At 38.2% G+C, this 14,291-nt stretch overlaps 1 protein-coding gene across 4 annotated transcripts in view; it reads right to left on the reverse strand.

Annotated features, from left to right (window-relative positions):
* The window catches only part of LOC128687429 (U2 snRNP-associated SURP motif-containing protein), a 148,299-nt gene that overhangs the window by 125,813 nt on the left and 8,195 nt on the right, over positions 1–14,291 (reverse strand). For all 4 annotated transcript variants that reach the window (XM_070092698.1, XM_070092695.1, XM_070092696.1 and 1 more), the window contains exons 6-7: positions 11,091–11,167; positions 223–388 (exon numbers count right to left, since the gene is read on the reverse strand). In XM_070092698.1, coding sequence (XP_069948799.1) covers positions 223–388; positions 11,091–11,167 — 243 coding nt within the window. The remainder of the gene's footprint in view (positions 1–222; positions 389–11,090; positions 11,168–14,291) is intronic.

A 14,291-nucleotide genomic window follows, 5' to 3' on the forward strand; every position in this document is an offset into this window, starting at 1 on the left:
ACTGAATACTACCTGTTTAATTTTTTCTAATTAGGCAGAGAAACCAAAATTTTTTTTTGACATTTGGATGGCATTTTGGCTCAACAGCTGTTTGTTGCCAAAGCAGGGCGAGTGGTAATAGCTAAATAAAATGCAAGTACACTCCCTCAGAGTTTATCAAACATCCTCCTGCAAATGCAAGTAGGTTATTACACATTCATAAGTTAAATAGTTACAACTTACCATTTAGAGCTGACAACGCCCTTTCTCCATCTTTCCGGTTCATAAAAGCAACAAAACCACAATTTCGGCCTCTATTTCTTTCATCATCTGTTCTTGGCCACATTATCTTTATAGATGCCAAAGGTCCATAACGCCCAAATAATTCCATTAGTCGCTGTTCTGTAATCTGAAAAATGCAATGCCAATATTGTAAAATTAATTACATGAATCTAACCTTTTAGTTGATTATCAAGGAGAACAAAAGATATAGCCTCATTCATTATGATTAACCCTTTGACTGTTTTGGTTGTATATATATGGGGTAGGCTTAAAAATGTAGTGTTAGAGTGTTCAGCAGAAGTTTGCGGTTACAGGAAAGTGGGTGTGGGAGGGAAGAGGAGCAATTGGTGGAATGATGATGTAAAGATAGTAATAAGGAAGAAAAAGTTAGCATATGAGAAGTTTTTACAAAGTAGAAGTGATGCAAGGAGGGAAGAGTATATGGAGAAAAAGAGAGAGGTTAAGAGAGTGGTGAAGCAATGTAAAAAGAGAGCAAATGAGAGAGTGGGTGAGATGTTATCAACAAATTTTGTTGAAAATAAGAAAAAGTTTTGGAGTGAGATTAACAAGTTAAGGAAGCCTAGAGAACAAATGGATTTGTCAGTTAAAAATAGGAGAGGAGAGTTACTAAATGGAGAGTTAGAAGTATTGGGAAAATGGAGGGAATATTTTAAGGAATTGTTAAATGTTGAAGATAGGGAAGCTGTGATTTCATGTATAGGGCAAGGAGGGATAACATCTTGTAGGAGTGAGGAAGAGCCAGTTGAGAGTTTGGAGGAAGTTTGTGAGGCAGTAGGTAAAATGAAAGGGGGCAAGGCAGCTGGGATTGATGGGATAAAGATAGAAATGTTAAAAGCAAGTGGGGATATAGTTTTGGAGAGGTTGGTGCTATTATTTAATAAATGTATGGAAGAGGGTAAGGTACCTAGGGATTGGCAGAGAGCATGCATAGTTCCTTTGTATAAAGGCAAAGGGGACAAAAGAGAGTGCAAAAATTATAGGGGGATAAGTCTGTTGAGTCGGGAGCAAGGGGCTAGTAACCCCTTCTCCTGTATATATTATTAAATTTAAAAAGAGAAACTTTAGTTTTTTCTTTTGGGCCACCCCGCCTCGGTGGGATACGGCTGGTATGTTGAAAGAAAGAAGAAGAAGTCTGTTGAGTATACCTGGTAAAGTGTATGGTAGAGTTATTATTGAAAGAATTAAGAATAAGACGGAGAATAGGATAGCAGATGAACAAGGAGGCTTTAGGAAAGGTAGGGGGTGTGTGTGGACCAGGTGTTTACAGTGAAACATATAAGTGAACAGTATTTAGATAAGGCTAAAGAGGTTTTTGTGGCATTTATGGATTTGGAAAAGGCTTATGACAGGGTGGATAGGGGGGCAATGTGGCAGATGTTGCAGGTGTATGGTGTAGGAGGTAGGTTACTGAAAGCAGTGAAGAGTTTTTACGAGGATAGTGAGCTCAAGTTAGAGTATGTAGGAAAGAGGGAGATTATTTCCCAGTAAAAGTAGGCCTTAGACAAGGATGTGTGATGTCACCGTGGTTGTTTAATATATTTATAGATGGGGTTGTAAGAGAAGTAAATGCGAGGGTCTTGGCAAGAGGCGTGGAGTTAAAAGATAATCACACATAAAGTGGGAGTTGTCACAGTTGCTCTTTGCTGATGACACTGTGCTCTTGGGAGATTCTGAAGAGAAGTTGCAGATGTTGGTGGACGAATTTGGTAGGATATGCAAAAGAAGAAAATTAAAAGTGAATACAGGAAAGAGTAAGGTTATGAGAATAACAAAAAGATTAGGTGATGAAAGATTGGATATCAGATTGGAGGGAGAGAGTATGGAGGAGGTGAATGTATTCAGATATTTGAGAGTGGACGTGTCAGTGGATGGGTCTATTATAGATGAGATGAATCATAGAATTGATGAGGGGAAAAGGGTGAGTGGTGCACTTAGGAGTCTGTGGAGAAAAATAACTTTGTCCTTGGAGCGCTCTTATATGGGTGTGAAGCATGGTTGATGAATGTTACAGCAAGGAGAAGGCTGGAGGCAGTGGAGATGTCATGTCTGAGGGCAATGTGTGGTGTGAATATAATGCAGAGAATTCGTAGTTTGGAAGTTAGGAGGAGGTGCGGGATTGCCAAAACTGTTGTCCAGAGGGCTGAGGAAGGGTTGTTGAGGTGGTTCGGACATGTAGAGAGAATGGAGCGAAACAGAATGACTTCAAGAGTGTATCAGTCTGTAGTGGAAGGAAAGCGGGGTAGGGGTGAGCCTAGGAAAGGTTGGAGGGAGGGGGTAAAGGAGGTTTTGTGTGCGAGGGGCTTGGACTTCCAGCGGGCATGCATGAGCATGTTTGATACGAGTGAATGGAGACAAATGGTTTTTAATACTTGACGTGCTGTTGGAGTGTGAGCAAAGTAACATTTATGAAGGGATTCAGGGAAACTGGCAGGCCGGACTTGAGTCCTGAAGATGGGAAGTACAGTGCCTGCACTCTGAAGGAGGGGTGTTAATGTTGCAGTTTAAAAACTGTAGTGTAAAGCACCCTCCTGGCAAGACAGTGATGGAGTGAATGATGGTGAAAGTTTTTCTTTTTTGGGCCACTCTGCCTTGGTGGGAATCAGCCAGTGTGTTAATAATAATAATAATAATAATAATAATATGTCTTACAAGCCACTGTTTTTGACGTATATATACTCAAATTCTAGCGGCTTCAAATCAAACAGGAGAAAGCTGGTAGGCCCACATTCGAGAGAATGGGTCTGTGTGGTCAATGTGTACCATATAAAAAAAAATCCTGCAGCACGCAGTGCATAATGAGAAAAAAACTGACAATTTTTTTTAATTAAAATTCAGACTTTGTGGTCTAGTCATATAGTATTTATGGTTGTATTCTCATTTTCTTGGTCTCATTTGATAGAATGGAGAACATATTATAGAAATAGAGGTGATTTTGATTGGTTTCACTATGAAAAGAACCTTAAAATGGAGCTCAAAGTAGGGGAAATGTTTGATTTTTGCCTATGTTCAAAAGTAAACAAAGGATGTCATTTTCCAATAAATGTCCAAGTAACCATTCTAATATGCAGTCATGAATGGGTTGACATTATTTATACAATTATTACAATATTGCAGTAGTCTGCATAACAGTGAATCTTCTATTTTTTCTTTGAATAAAAATTCAAAATAGAAAGCACGAGTAATATCAGAGGAGCCTGGAGATGGACTGATGAACAAAGAAAATGTTATTTTAGAGCCAGGAATGTTTGCATTGTTCATTTTCGACCCTATTTTGAAATTGTCATATTTTTCAATTTTCGTGAAACTGGCCAAATTGCATATTCTGACCACGTTATTGGGTAGTTGAAATTGGTAAATGGGCAGTTTCTTGTACTCAATCAATAGAAAAAATGGAGTTCTAAAGAAACAGCTATGAGTTTGGTCGACTGGAACAATGGAATTAGCCAAAAATAGGGCTAAGAGTAGGTGAAATCGCCGATTCATAAATATCGCCGAGGTCGCTAACTTCACGAGAACGTAATTCCGTCAGTTTTCCATCAAATTTTGTTCTTTTGGTGACATTACAATCAGGAAAAGATTCTCTATCATTTCATAAGAATTTTTTTTTTTTTTTTTGAAATTTTGCGACACCAGGACTTGGGGATAGTCAAGGGATTAATATATTTGCCCTAGATTATAAACATGAAATTTATAAAAGAATTCCACAAGCTGGTTTAGTTATCACAAAAGTAAACAAAAAATCCTTAATATAAATGGTATACAAAGACTAATTGTTTTACATGATGGTAGGATTGCTGGTGTCTTTTTTTTTTTGTCTCATAAATATGCAAGATTACAGGTACGTCTTGCTACTTCTACTTACACTTAGGTCACACTACACATACGTGTACAAGCATATATATATACACACACCCCTCTGGGTTTTCTTCTTTTTCTTTCTAATTCTTGTTCTTGTTTATTTCCTCTTATCTCCATGGGGAAGTGGAACAGAATTCTTCCTCTGTAAGCCATGCATGTCGTAAAAGGCGACTAAAATGCCGGGAGCAAGGGGATAGTAACCCCTTCTCCTGTATATATTACTAAATTTAAAAGGAGAAACTCTCGTTTTTTCTTTTGGGCCACCCCACCTCAGTGGGATACGGCTGGTACATTGAAAGAAGAAAGAAGGATTGCTGGTGTCCTTTTTTGTCTCATAAACATGCAAGATTTCAGGTATATCTTGCTACTTCTACTTACACTTAGGTCACACTGCACATACATGCACAAGCACATACATACACACCCCCTCGGGGCTTTCTTATATTTTCTTTCTAGTTCTTGTTTATTTCCTCTTATCTCCATGGGAAATGGAACAGAATTCTTCCTCCATAAGCCATGCGTGTTGTAAGAGGCGACTAAAATGCTGGGAGCAAGGGGCTAGTAACCCCTTCTCCTGTATAACTTACTAAATTTAAAAAGAGAAACTTTTGTTTTTCTTTTTGGGCCACCCTGCCTCAGTGGGATACGGCCGGTTTGTTGAAAGAAGAAAGAAATGGTATACAATGCCAACAAGTTGATGGGTAAGACCTGTGCAACACTATGTTATCTTTTTTGTTTATACTTAAGTACAGTGGAACTTCGACTTACGAGTTTAATCCATTCCGTGACCTAGCTCATAACTCAATCTACTCTTATATCAAATCAATTTTCCTCATTTAAATTAATTGAAAAGCCAGTAATCCATTCCTGCACTCTGGAGACAAGACAAAATACTTGAATATGACATTAATATCAACTGTACGGCTGGCTTATTTATCTATCAAAATTCATCTAATATATAATAAACAATATAATTAACAAAGAAACATGATATATGCTGTAAAATGAATAAAATAGGTCATAATATAGTGGAAGCATCCACCATTTCCTGTCTAACTTTGACTATAGTATCTTACCATGCTCTTATTGTAAGAGAAAATGGAGTATTTGTGAGGCTAACTGCAGAAATATCATATATAAAAACATAATAAATCACAATACACTACAGAATGTATGGAAATGTTAAACTGTTTATATAAAGTGTACATGTACATACTTATGTAGGTAGCAGGTTGGTAGACAGCAACCACCCAGGGGGGTACTACCGTCCTGCCAAGTGAGTGTGAAATGAAAGCCTGTAATTGTTTTACATGATGGTAGGATTGCTGATGTCTTTTGTCTGTCTCATAAATATGCAAGATTACAGGTACGTCTTGCTACTTCTACTTACACTTAGGTCACACTACACATACATGTACATGTTTATTTATACACACCCATCTGAGTTTTCTTTGATTTTATCTTAACAGTTCTTGGTCTTATTACTTTTCCTTTTATATCCATGGGGAAGTGGAATAAGAATCTTTCCTCTGTAAGCCATGTGTGTTGTAAAAGTCAACTAAAATGCCAGGAACAATGGGCCAGTAACCCCTTTTCCTGTAATAATTACTAAATAGAATAAAAAGAAAACTGTCAAAGTGGGAAGTCTGAATGTCCGTGGATGTTGTGCAAATGATAAGAAAGAGATGATTGTGGATGTTATGAATGAGAAGAAGCTAGATATCCTGGCTTTAAGTGAAACAAAGCTGAAGGGGGGCGAGAGAGTTTCAGTGGAGAGGAATAAATGGCATTAGGTCAGGGGTTTCAAATAGAGTTAAAGCTAAAGAAAGAGTAGCAAGAATGTTGAAGCATAAGTTATAGCAGGAAAACAGGGACTATAAATGTATTAATTCAAGGATTGCGTGGAGTAAAATAAAGGTTGGATGTGAAAAGTGGGTTATAGTAAGCGTATATGCACCTGGAGAAAGAGAAGTGAAGAGGAGAGAGAGAGATTTTGGGAAATGTTGAGTGAATGCATGGGGAGTTTTGAACCAAGTGTGAGAGTAATGGTAGTTGGGGATTTCAATGCTAAAGTGGGCAAAAATGTTGTGGAGGTAGTAGTAGGTAAATTTGGGGTGCCAGGGGTAAATGAAAATGGAGAGCCTTTTATTGAGCTGTGTGTAGAAAGAGGTTTAGTAATAAGTAATACATATTCTATGAAGAAGAGGATAAATAAATATACAAGGTATGATATAGCACATAATGAAAGTAGTTTGTTAGATTATGTATTGGTGGATAAAAGGTTGATGGGTAGGCTCCAGGATGTACACGTTTATAGAGGGGCAACTGATATATTTAGTTGTAGCTACAGTTAGAGTGGGAAAAAGAAGAAAATGGCAACAACAAGCAAGAGGGAGGTGAAAGTGTATAAACTAAGGGAGAAGGAAATTCAGGTGAGATATAAGCAACTATTGGGAGAAAGGTGAGCTGGTGCAAGTATGAGTAGTGGGGGGTTGAAGAGGGTTGGAATAGTTTTAAAAATGCAGTATTAGAATGTGGGGCAGAAGTCTGTGGTTATAGGAGGGTGGGTGCAGGAGGAAAGAGGAGCGATTGGTGGAATGATGAAGTAAAGGGTGTGATAAGAGAAAAAGTTAGCTCATGAGAGGTTTTTACAAAGCAGAAGCATTATAAAAAGAGTAGAGTACATGGAGAGTAAAAGAAAGGTGAAGAGAGTGGTGAGAGAGTGCAAAAGGAAAGCAGATGATAGAGTGGGAGAGGCACTGTCAAGAAATTTTAATGAAAATAAGAAAATTTTTTGGAGTGAGTTAAACAAGTTAAGAAAGCCTAAAGAGCAAATGGATTTGTCAGTTAAAAACAGAGTAGGGGAGTTAGTAGATGGGGAGATGGAGGTTTTGGGTAGATGGCGAGAATATTTTGAGGAACTTTTAAATGTCGACGAAGAAAAGGAAGCGGTAATTTCATGCACTGGCCAGGGAGGTATACCATCTTTTAGGAGTGAAGAAGAACAGGATGTGAGTGTGGGGGAGGTGAGTGAGGCATTACGTAGAATGAAAGGGGGTAAAGCAGCTGGAACTGACGGGATCATGACAGAAATGTTAAAAGCAGGGGGGATATAGTGTTGGAGTGGGTGGTACTTTTGTTTAACAAATGTATGAAAGAGGGGAAGGTACCTAGGGATTGGCAGAGAGCATGTATAGTCCCTTTATATAAAGGGAAAGGGGACAAAAGAGATTGTAAAAATTATAGAGGAATAAGTTTACTGAGTATACCAGGAAAAGTGTACGGTAGGGTTATAATTGAAAGAATTAGAGGTAAGACATAATGTAGGATTGCGGATGAGCAAGGAGGTTTCAGAGTGGGTAGGGGATGTGTAGATCAAGTGTTTACATTGAAGCATATATGTGAACAGTATTTAGATAAAGGTAGGGAAGTTTTTATTGCATTTATGGATTTAGAAAAGGCATATGATAGAGTGGATAGAGGAGCAATGTGGCAGATGTTGCAAGTATATAGAATAGGTGGTAAGTTATTAAATGCTGTAAAGAGTTTTTATGAGGATAGTGAGGCTCAGGTTAGAGTGTGTAGAAGAGAGGGAGACTACTTCCCAGTAAAAGTAGGTCTTAGACAGGAATGTGTAATGTCACCATGGTTGTTTAATATAGTTATAGATGGGGTTGTAAAGGAAGTAAACGCTAGGGTGTTCGGGAGAGGGGCGGGATTAAATTACAATGCCTGGGAATCAAATATATTGTGTATCAAAATGGGAATTGACACAGTTACTTTTTGCTGATGATACAGTGCTTATGGGAGATTCTAAAGAAAAATTGCAAAGGTTAGTGGATGAGTTTGGGAATGTGTGTAAAGGTAGAAAGTTGAAAGTGAACATAGAAAAGTGTAAGGTGATGAGGGTATCAAATGATTTAGATAAAGAAAAATTGGATATCAAATTGGGAAGGAGTAGTATGGAAGAAGTGAATGTTTTCAGATACTTGTGAGTTGACATGTCGGTGGATGGATTTATGAAGGATGAGGTTATTCATAGAACTGATGAGTGAAAAAAGGCGAGTGGTGCATCGAGGTATATGTGGAGTCAAAAAACGTTATCTATGGAGGCAATGAAGGGAATGTATAAAAGTACTGTATAGCAGTACCAACACTCTTATATGGGTGTGAAGCTTGGGTTGTGAATGCAGCAGCGAGGAGGCGGTTGGAGGCAGTGGAGATGTCCTGTCTAAGGGCAATGTGTAGTGTAAATATTATGCAGAAAATTCGGAGTGTGGAAATTAGGAGAAGGTGTGGAGTTAATAAAAGTATTAGTCAGAGGGCTGAAGAGGGGTTGTTGAGGTGGTTTGGTCATTTAGAAAGAATGGATCACAGTAGAATGACATGGAGAGCGTATAAATCTGTAGGGGAAGGAAAGCGGGGTAGGGCTCGTCCTCAAAAAGGTTGGAAGGAAGGGGTACGGGAGGTTTTGTGGGCGAGGGGCTTGGACTTCCAGCAGGCGTGCATGAGCGTGTTCGATAGGAGTGAATGGAGATGAATGGTATTTGGGACCTGACGATCTGTTGGAGTGTGAGCAGGGTAATATTTAGTGAAGGGATTCAGGGAAACTGGTCATTTTCATATAGCCGGACTTGAGTCCTGGAAATGGGACGTACAATGCCTGCACTCTAAAGGAGGGGTTCGGGACATTAGCAGTTTGGAGGGATATGTTGTGTATCTTTATACGTATATGCTTCTAAACTGTTGTGTTCTGAGCACCTGTGCAAAAACAGTGATTATGTGTGAGAGAGGTGAAAGTGTTGAATGATGATGAAAGTATTTTCTTTTTGGGGAATTTCTTTCTTTTTGGGTCACCCTGCCTCGGTGGGAGACGGCCAACTTGTTGAAAAAAAAAAAATGTACTTACACACTTGGAGCAGCAATGGTGAGGGAGATTGAGGCTGAGGTGCATGATGTCAGTGGCCCTGTAAACCTTCAACAACAACACTGTTTTGGTTGATCGTTGAACTTAACTGATACAATTTGTTTTTTTAATCACTGAGCTTAACTGATACAATCTGATTTGTTTAATCACTGAACACAACTGTTACAGCTTTAGTATCTACATATCATAGATGTACTAAACTGGTATTGCCTGGTTAAGTCCATGGAAATCATCGTCTTTTTCTTCTCAGCACTGTTCCTTGCACTTATTTTCTTAGGACCCATGGTTAGAAAAAAGAAATTTGGCCAAATGACTGTAAAAAAAAAAAGCAAGCAAGCACGAGAGAACTGCTCCTACAGCGATGTCAACATGTACTGCTTACTGGATGTTTTGTCATCAGCTGTGCCAACTAGCGGCAGCATTCTGAATTACGTATTACGTACGTATTATGTATCATCATTATTATTATTATTAATTTAGGGAACTGAAGCTTTATTGTTATAATAATAATAGTATCATTATTATTATAATTAACTAATAATAATTATTATTATTATAATAATAAATACCTCCAACTCAGTGCACTGTTTACCTCGCTGTGGGAGTAGTTCTCTCGTGCTTTGCTTACATTTTTGCCATCATTTGGCCAAATTTTGTTTTTCTAAGCATGGGTCCTAAAAGTGAGTGTAAAGGACAATGCCGAGAAGAAAAAGAGGATGATTTCCATGGAATTAAAGCATGAAATTATAGATAAGCAAGCGAGGTGTCCAGGTTTTGCATTGATGGGGAAGCAGGGGAGCTTGCTCATAACTCGGAGCAAAAAATCGACCCAGGGACAGCTCGTATCTCAAAAAACTCGTATGCTGGGACACTCATAAGTCAAGGTTCCACTGTACATAGCGTTGTTGTACATGTATTGCTCACCGAAGATAAAAAAAAAATGTTATTTTTGGCTGTATCAAGACAAAATGCATCCAAAATGGAGAGAATGGAGAAAAAAGACAATCAGTACAAAATGTTCACACAATACATAAATGACTATTATAAAAGAGCATAGAGAAGAATTCAGAACAACTTGAAAGTATGAGAAAGTGAAAAATAAGCCTCTGAGACTAATACACAAAGTAAAGAAAACTTTTAGGAAAGAGAAAATGAAGGCTGCAAAGCCATAAAAAAGGGAGGGGAAAATAAAAGTATAAACAGCAGCCAACAAATACTGACTTTTTTTTTTAACCAGCAGTTTCCTACCGAGGTAGAGCAATACGAAAATGAGGAAATACCTTCACTCATTCAATCACTGTTTTTCTAAATGATGCTGATATGACAGTTCAGATGGCCCTGCGAACTGCAACATCCTCCATCCCAATTGCAAAGTGCAGTCACTGAACTTCCCATCTCCAGGACTCAAATCTGGCTAACCACTTTTCCCAAATCCCTTCATAAATGTTGCTTCACCAGCACATTTTAGCCAAAAAAATTTACTTCCACTCATTCTTATTTAATGCGCTCATTTAAGTATGCTGAATGTGCAAGCCCCTAGCACTGTAAACCTTCCATGGTTAATTTTCAATCTAGAGATATTGTACAAAGTCCAATGAAAATGAACATCTAGCATGACCCAGCTGGGTTGCACTGACAATGAACCCATCAATGGGATAGATGAATAAAGGTTGGGTAGGGTCAGGGTAAGTTAACCCCACTTATCAGTTCAACAAGGTATCAGGATTAAGGGCAATGCATATTACAGTATAGCATGTCTATTATTTTACGTTGAAATTCAATCCACAAAAGCATGATTAAAGGATACCAAAAATACTTACTTAAAAACTTAAAGGATAATAATGCTACAAGGTATCCCAACTAACAGAGTTAATAATGATCACAGAAATACTGTACTCTGAATGATGCCACAGCAGTCCTCAAAATGCATTACCACACTTTTTTGTGCATCTGACACTAATATGCAACAGCTTTTCATGAATCAGGGTACTGTATAAACTAATATTTAATTTTACCAACTAACCTTGGGGCTTAAATTTCCCAGATATAAATTAGTTGTCGTCGGATCCCCTGGATCAAAACTTCCAATCTTCGGGTCATCTATTGGAAAATACAAGTTACATTACAATGTTTTCCAAAGGATATAAAAAATGAAATCATTAATTTCTGTGCATTATAACTCATTTTTGAAAAATGTGAAAAGAAATTTTTTTTAGAAATTTTACCAAGATACAATTGTATTAAACTGTATTGAATTGTGTAATCACTGAACTAAAGTGACTAATTTTTATGAATATGACCATATAAATGAAGCATTATGTTTAATACATTGCTTAAACATTAGAATTAATTCAAGCCAATATGTGTCTCCTTTCAGCTCAAAGCCAAGAATGGCTTAAAAAAAAAAAAAGCAACAGAAAATTAAATAATTATAGATGTTTTACCCAGCTATTATCTTTGCAAACTAAAAGAACATTTTTTAAATAACTAAGGTACTTTTCTATGAGTTATTTATTAAAACAGTTAAGACAAATTCATCCAAAATTTAATGATTATTCAAGCTGCTATACTTTTACATATGGTATTTCCACACAACAGCCAAAAGCACCTCTGCTGAGAAAAAATCCACAAGTGCCAATCATACAGCAACATGTTCCCTTGTGACTCTTTACTGAGCTTTACAAGTAATATTAAGTAATATAAGGCAAAAAGAAATACCAATGAGTCACATCTATCTAGATTAGTGGGAAGACATGCATTTATTTAACTTGCTCTAAAAGTGCACAAAAATTTAGGACATTCCTGCCATCAGTTACTATATACCAATGAAATAAACCTTCAAGTGTCTACTAGTCACTGGAATAAATGCTGGAAAGTCTCCTTGGGAGAGGTTAAAAAGATATGTCTTGCTATATTATTTTACTATTATTTATTTTTTATTTGTTTTATTATCACACTGGCCGATTCCCACCAAGGCAGGGTGGCCCAAAAAAGAAAAACTTTCACCATCATTCACTACATCACTGTCTTGCCAGAAGGGTGCTTTACACTACAGTTTTTAAACTGCAACATTAACACCCCTCCTTCAGAGTGCAGGCACTGTACTTCCCATCTCCAGGACTCAAGTCCGGCATGCCGGTTTCCCTGAACCCCTTCATAAATGTTACTTTGCTCACACTCCAACAGCACGTCAAGTATTAAAAACCATTTGTCTCCATTCACTCCTATCAAACACGCTCACGCATGCCTGCTGGAAGTCCAAGCCCCTCGCACACAAAACCTCCTTTACCCCCTCCCTCCAACCTTTCCTAGGCCGACCCCTACCCCGCCTTCCTTCTACTACAGACTGATACACTCTTGAAGTCACTCTGTTTCGCTCCATTCTCTCTACATATCCGAACCCTCTCAACAACCCTTCCTCAGCCCTCTGGACAACAGTTTTGGTAATCCCGCACCTCCTCCTAACTTCCAAACTACGAATTCTCTGCATTATATTCACACCACACACTGCCCTCAAACATGACATCTCCACTGCCTCCAGCTTCTCCTCGCTGCGACATTCATCACCCATGCTTCACACCCATATAAGAGCGTTGGTAAAACTATACTCTCATACATTCCCCTCTTTGCCTCCAAGGACAAAGTTCTTTGTCTCCACAGACTCCTAAGTGCACCACTCACCCTTTTCCCCTCATCAATTTTATGATTCACCTCATCTTTCATAGACCCATCCGCTGACACGTCCACTCCCAAATATCTCAATACATTCACCTCCTCCATACTCTCTCCCTCCAATCTGATATCCAATCTTTCATCACCTAATCTTTTTGTTATCCTCATAACTTTACTCTTTCCTGTATTCACTTTTAATTTTCTTCTGTTGCACACCCTACCAAATTCATCCACCAATCTCTGCAACTTCTCTTCAGAATCTCCCAAGAGCACAGTGTCATCAGCAAAGAGCAACTGTGACAACTCCCACTTTGTGTGTGATTATCTTTCAACTCCACGCCTCTTGCCAAGACCCTCACATTTACTTCTCTTACAACCCCATCTATAAATATATTAAACAACCACGGTGACATCACACATCCTTGTCTAAGGCCTACTTTTACTGGGAAATAATTTCCCTCTTTCCTACATACTCTAACTTGAGCCTCACTATCCTCGTAAAAACTCTTCACTGCTTTCAGTAACTTACCTCCTACACCATACACCTGCAACATCTGCCACATTGCCCCCTATCCACCCTGTCATAGGCCTTTTTCAAATCCATAAATGCCACAAAGACCTCTTTAGCCTTATCTAAATACTGTTCACTTATATGTTTCACTGTAAACACCTGGTCCACACACCCCCTACCTTTCCTAAAGCCTCCTTGTTCATCTGCTATCCTATTCTCCGTCTTACTCTTAATTCTTTCAATAATAACTCTACCATACACTTTACCAGGTATACTCAACAGACTTATTCCCCCTATAATTTTTGCACTCTCTTTTGTCCCGTTTGCCTTTATACAAAGGAACTATGCATGCTCTCTGCCAATCCCTAGGTACCTTACCCTCTTCCATACATTTATTAAATAACTGCACCAACCACTCCAAAAATATATCCCCACCTGCTTTTAACATTTCTATCTTTATCCCATCAATCCCGGCTGCCTTTCCCCCTTCCCCCTTTCATTTTACCTACTGCCTCACAAACTTCCCCCACACTCACAACTGGCTCTTCCTCACTCCTACAAGATGTTATTCCTCCTTGTCCTATACACGAAATCACAGCTTCCCTATCTTCGTCAACATTTAACAATTCCTCAAAATATTCCCTCCATCTTCCCAATACCTCTAACTCTCCATTTAATAACTCTCCTCTCCTATTTTTAACTGACAAATCCATTTGTTCTCTAGGCTTCCTTAACTTGTTAATCTCACTCCAAAACTTTTTCTTATTTTCAACAAAATTTGTTGATAACATCTCACCCACTCTCTCATTTGCTCTCTTTTTACACTGCTTCACCACTCTCTTAACCTCTCTCTTTTTCTCCATATACTCTTCCCTCCTTGCATCACTTCTTAAGAGAACTAATGAGCATCAAGTGATATTCCAATATATGAATGACTATTACAGTATAATTAACTCAGTCATGAAATGACACAAGTCAAATTTACAGTATGTAATATGCAAAGACAAGTAAAAATTTGTCATAGTTCCCTAACACAAATGT

This window comes from Cherax quadricarinatus, chromosome 40, assembly GCF_038502225.1.
Source record: "Cherax quadricarinatus isolate ZL_2023a chromosome 40, ASM3850222v1, whole genome shotgun sequence".
Classification (NCBI taxonomy): Eukaryota; Metazoa; Arthropoda; class Malacostraca; order Decapoda; family Parastacidae; genus Cherax; species Cherax quadricarinatus.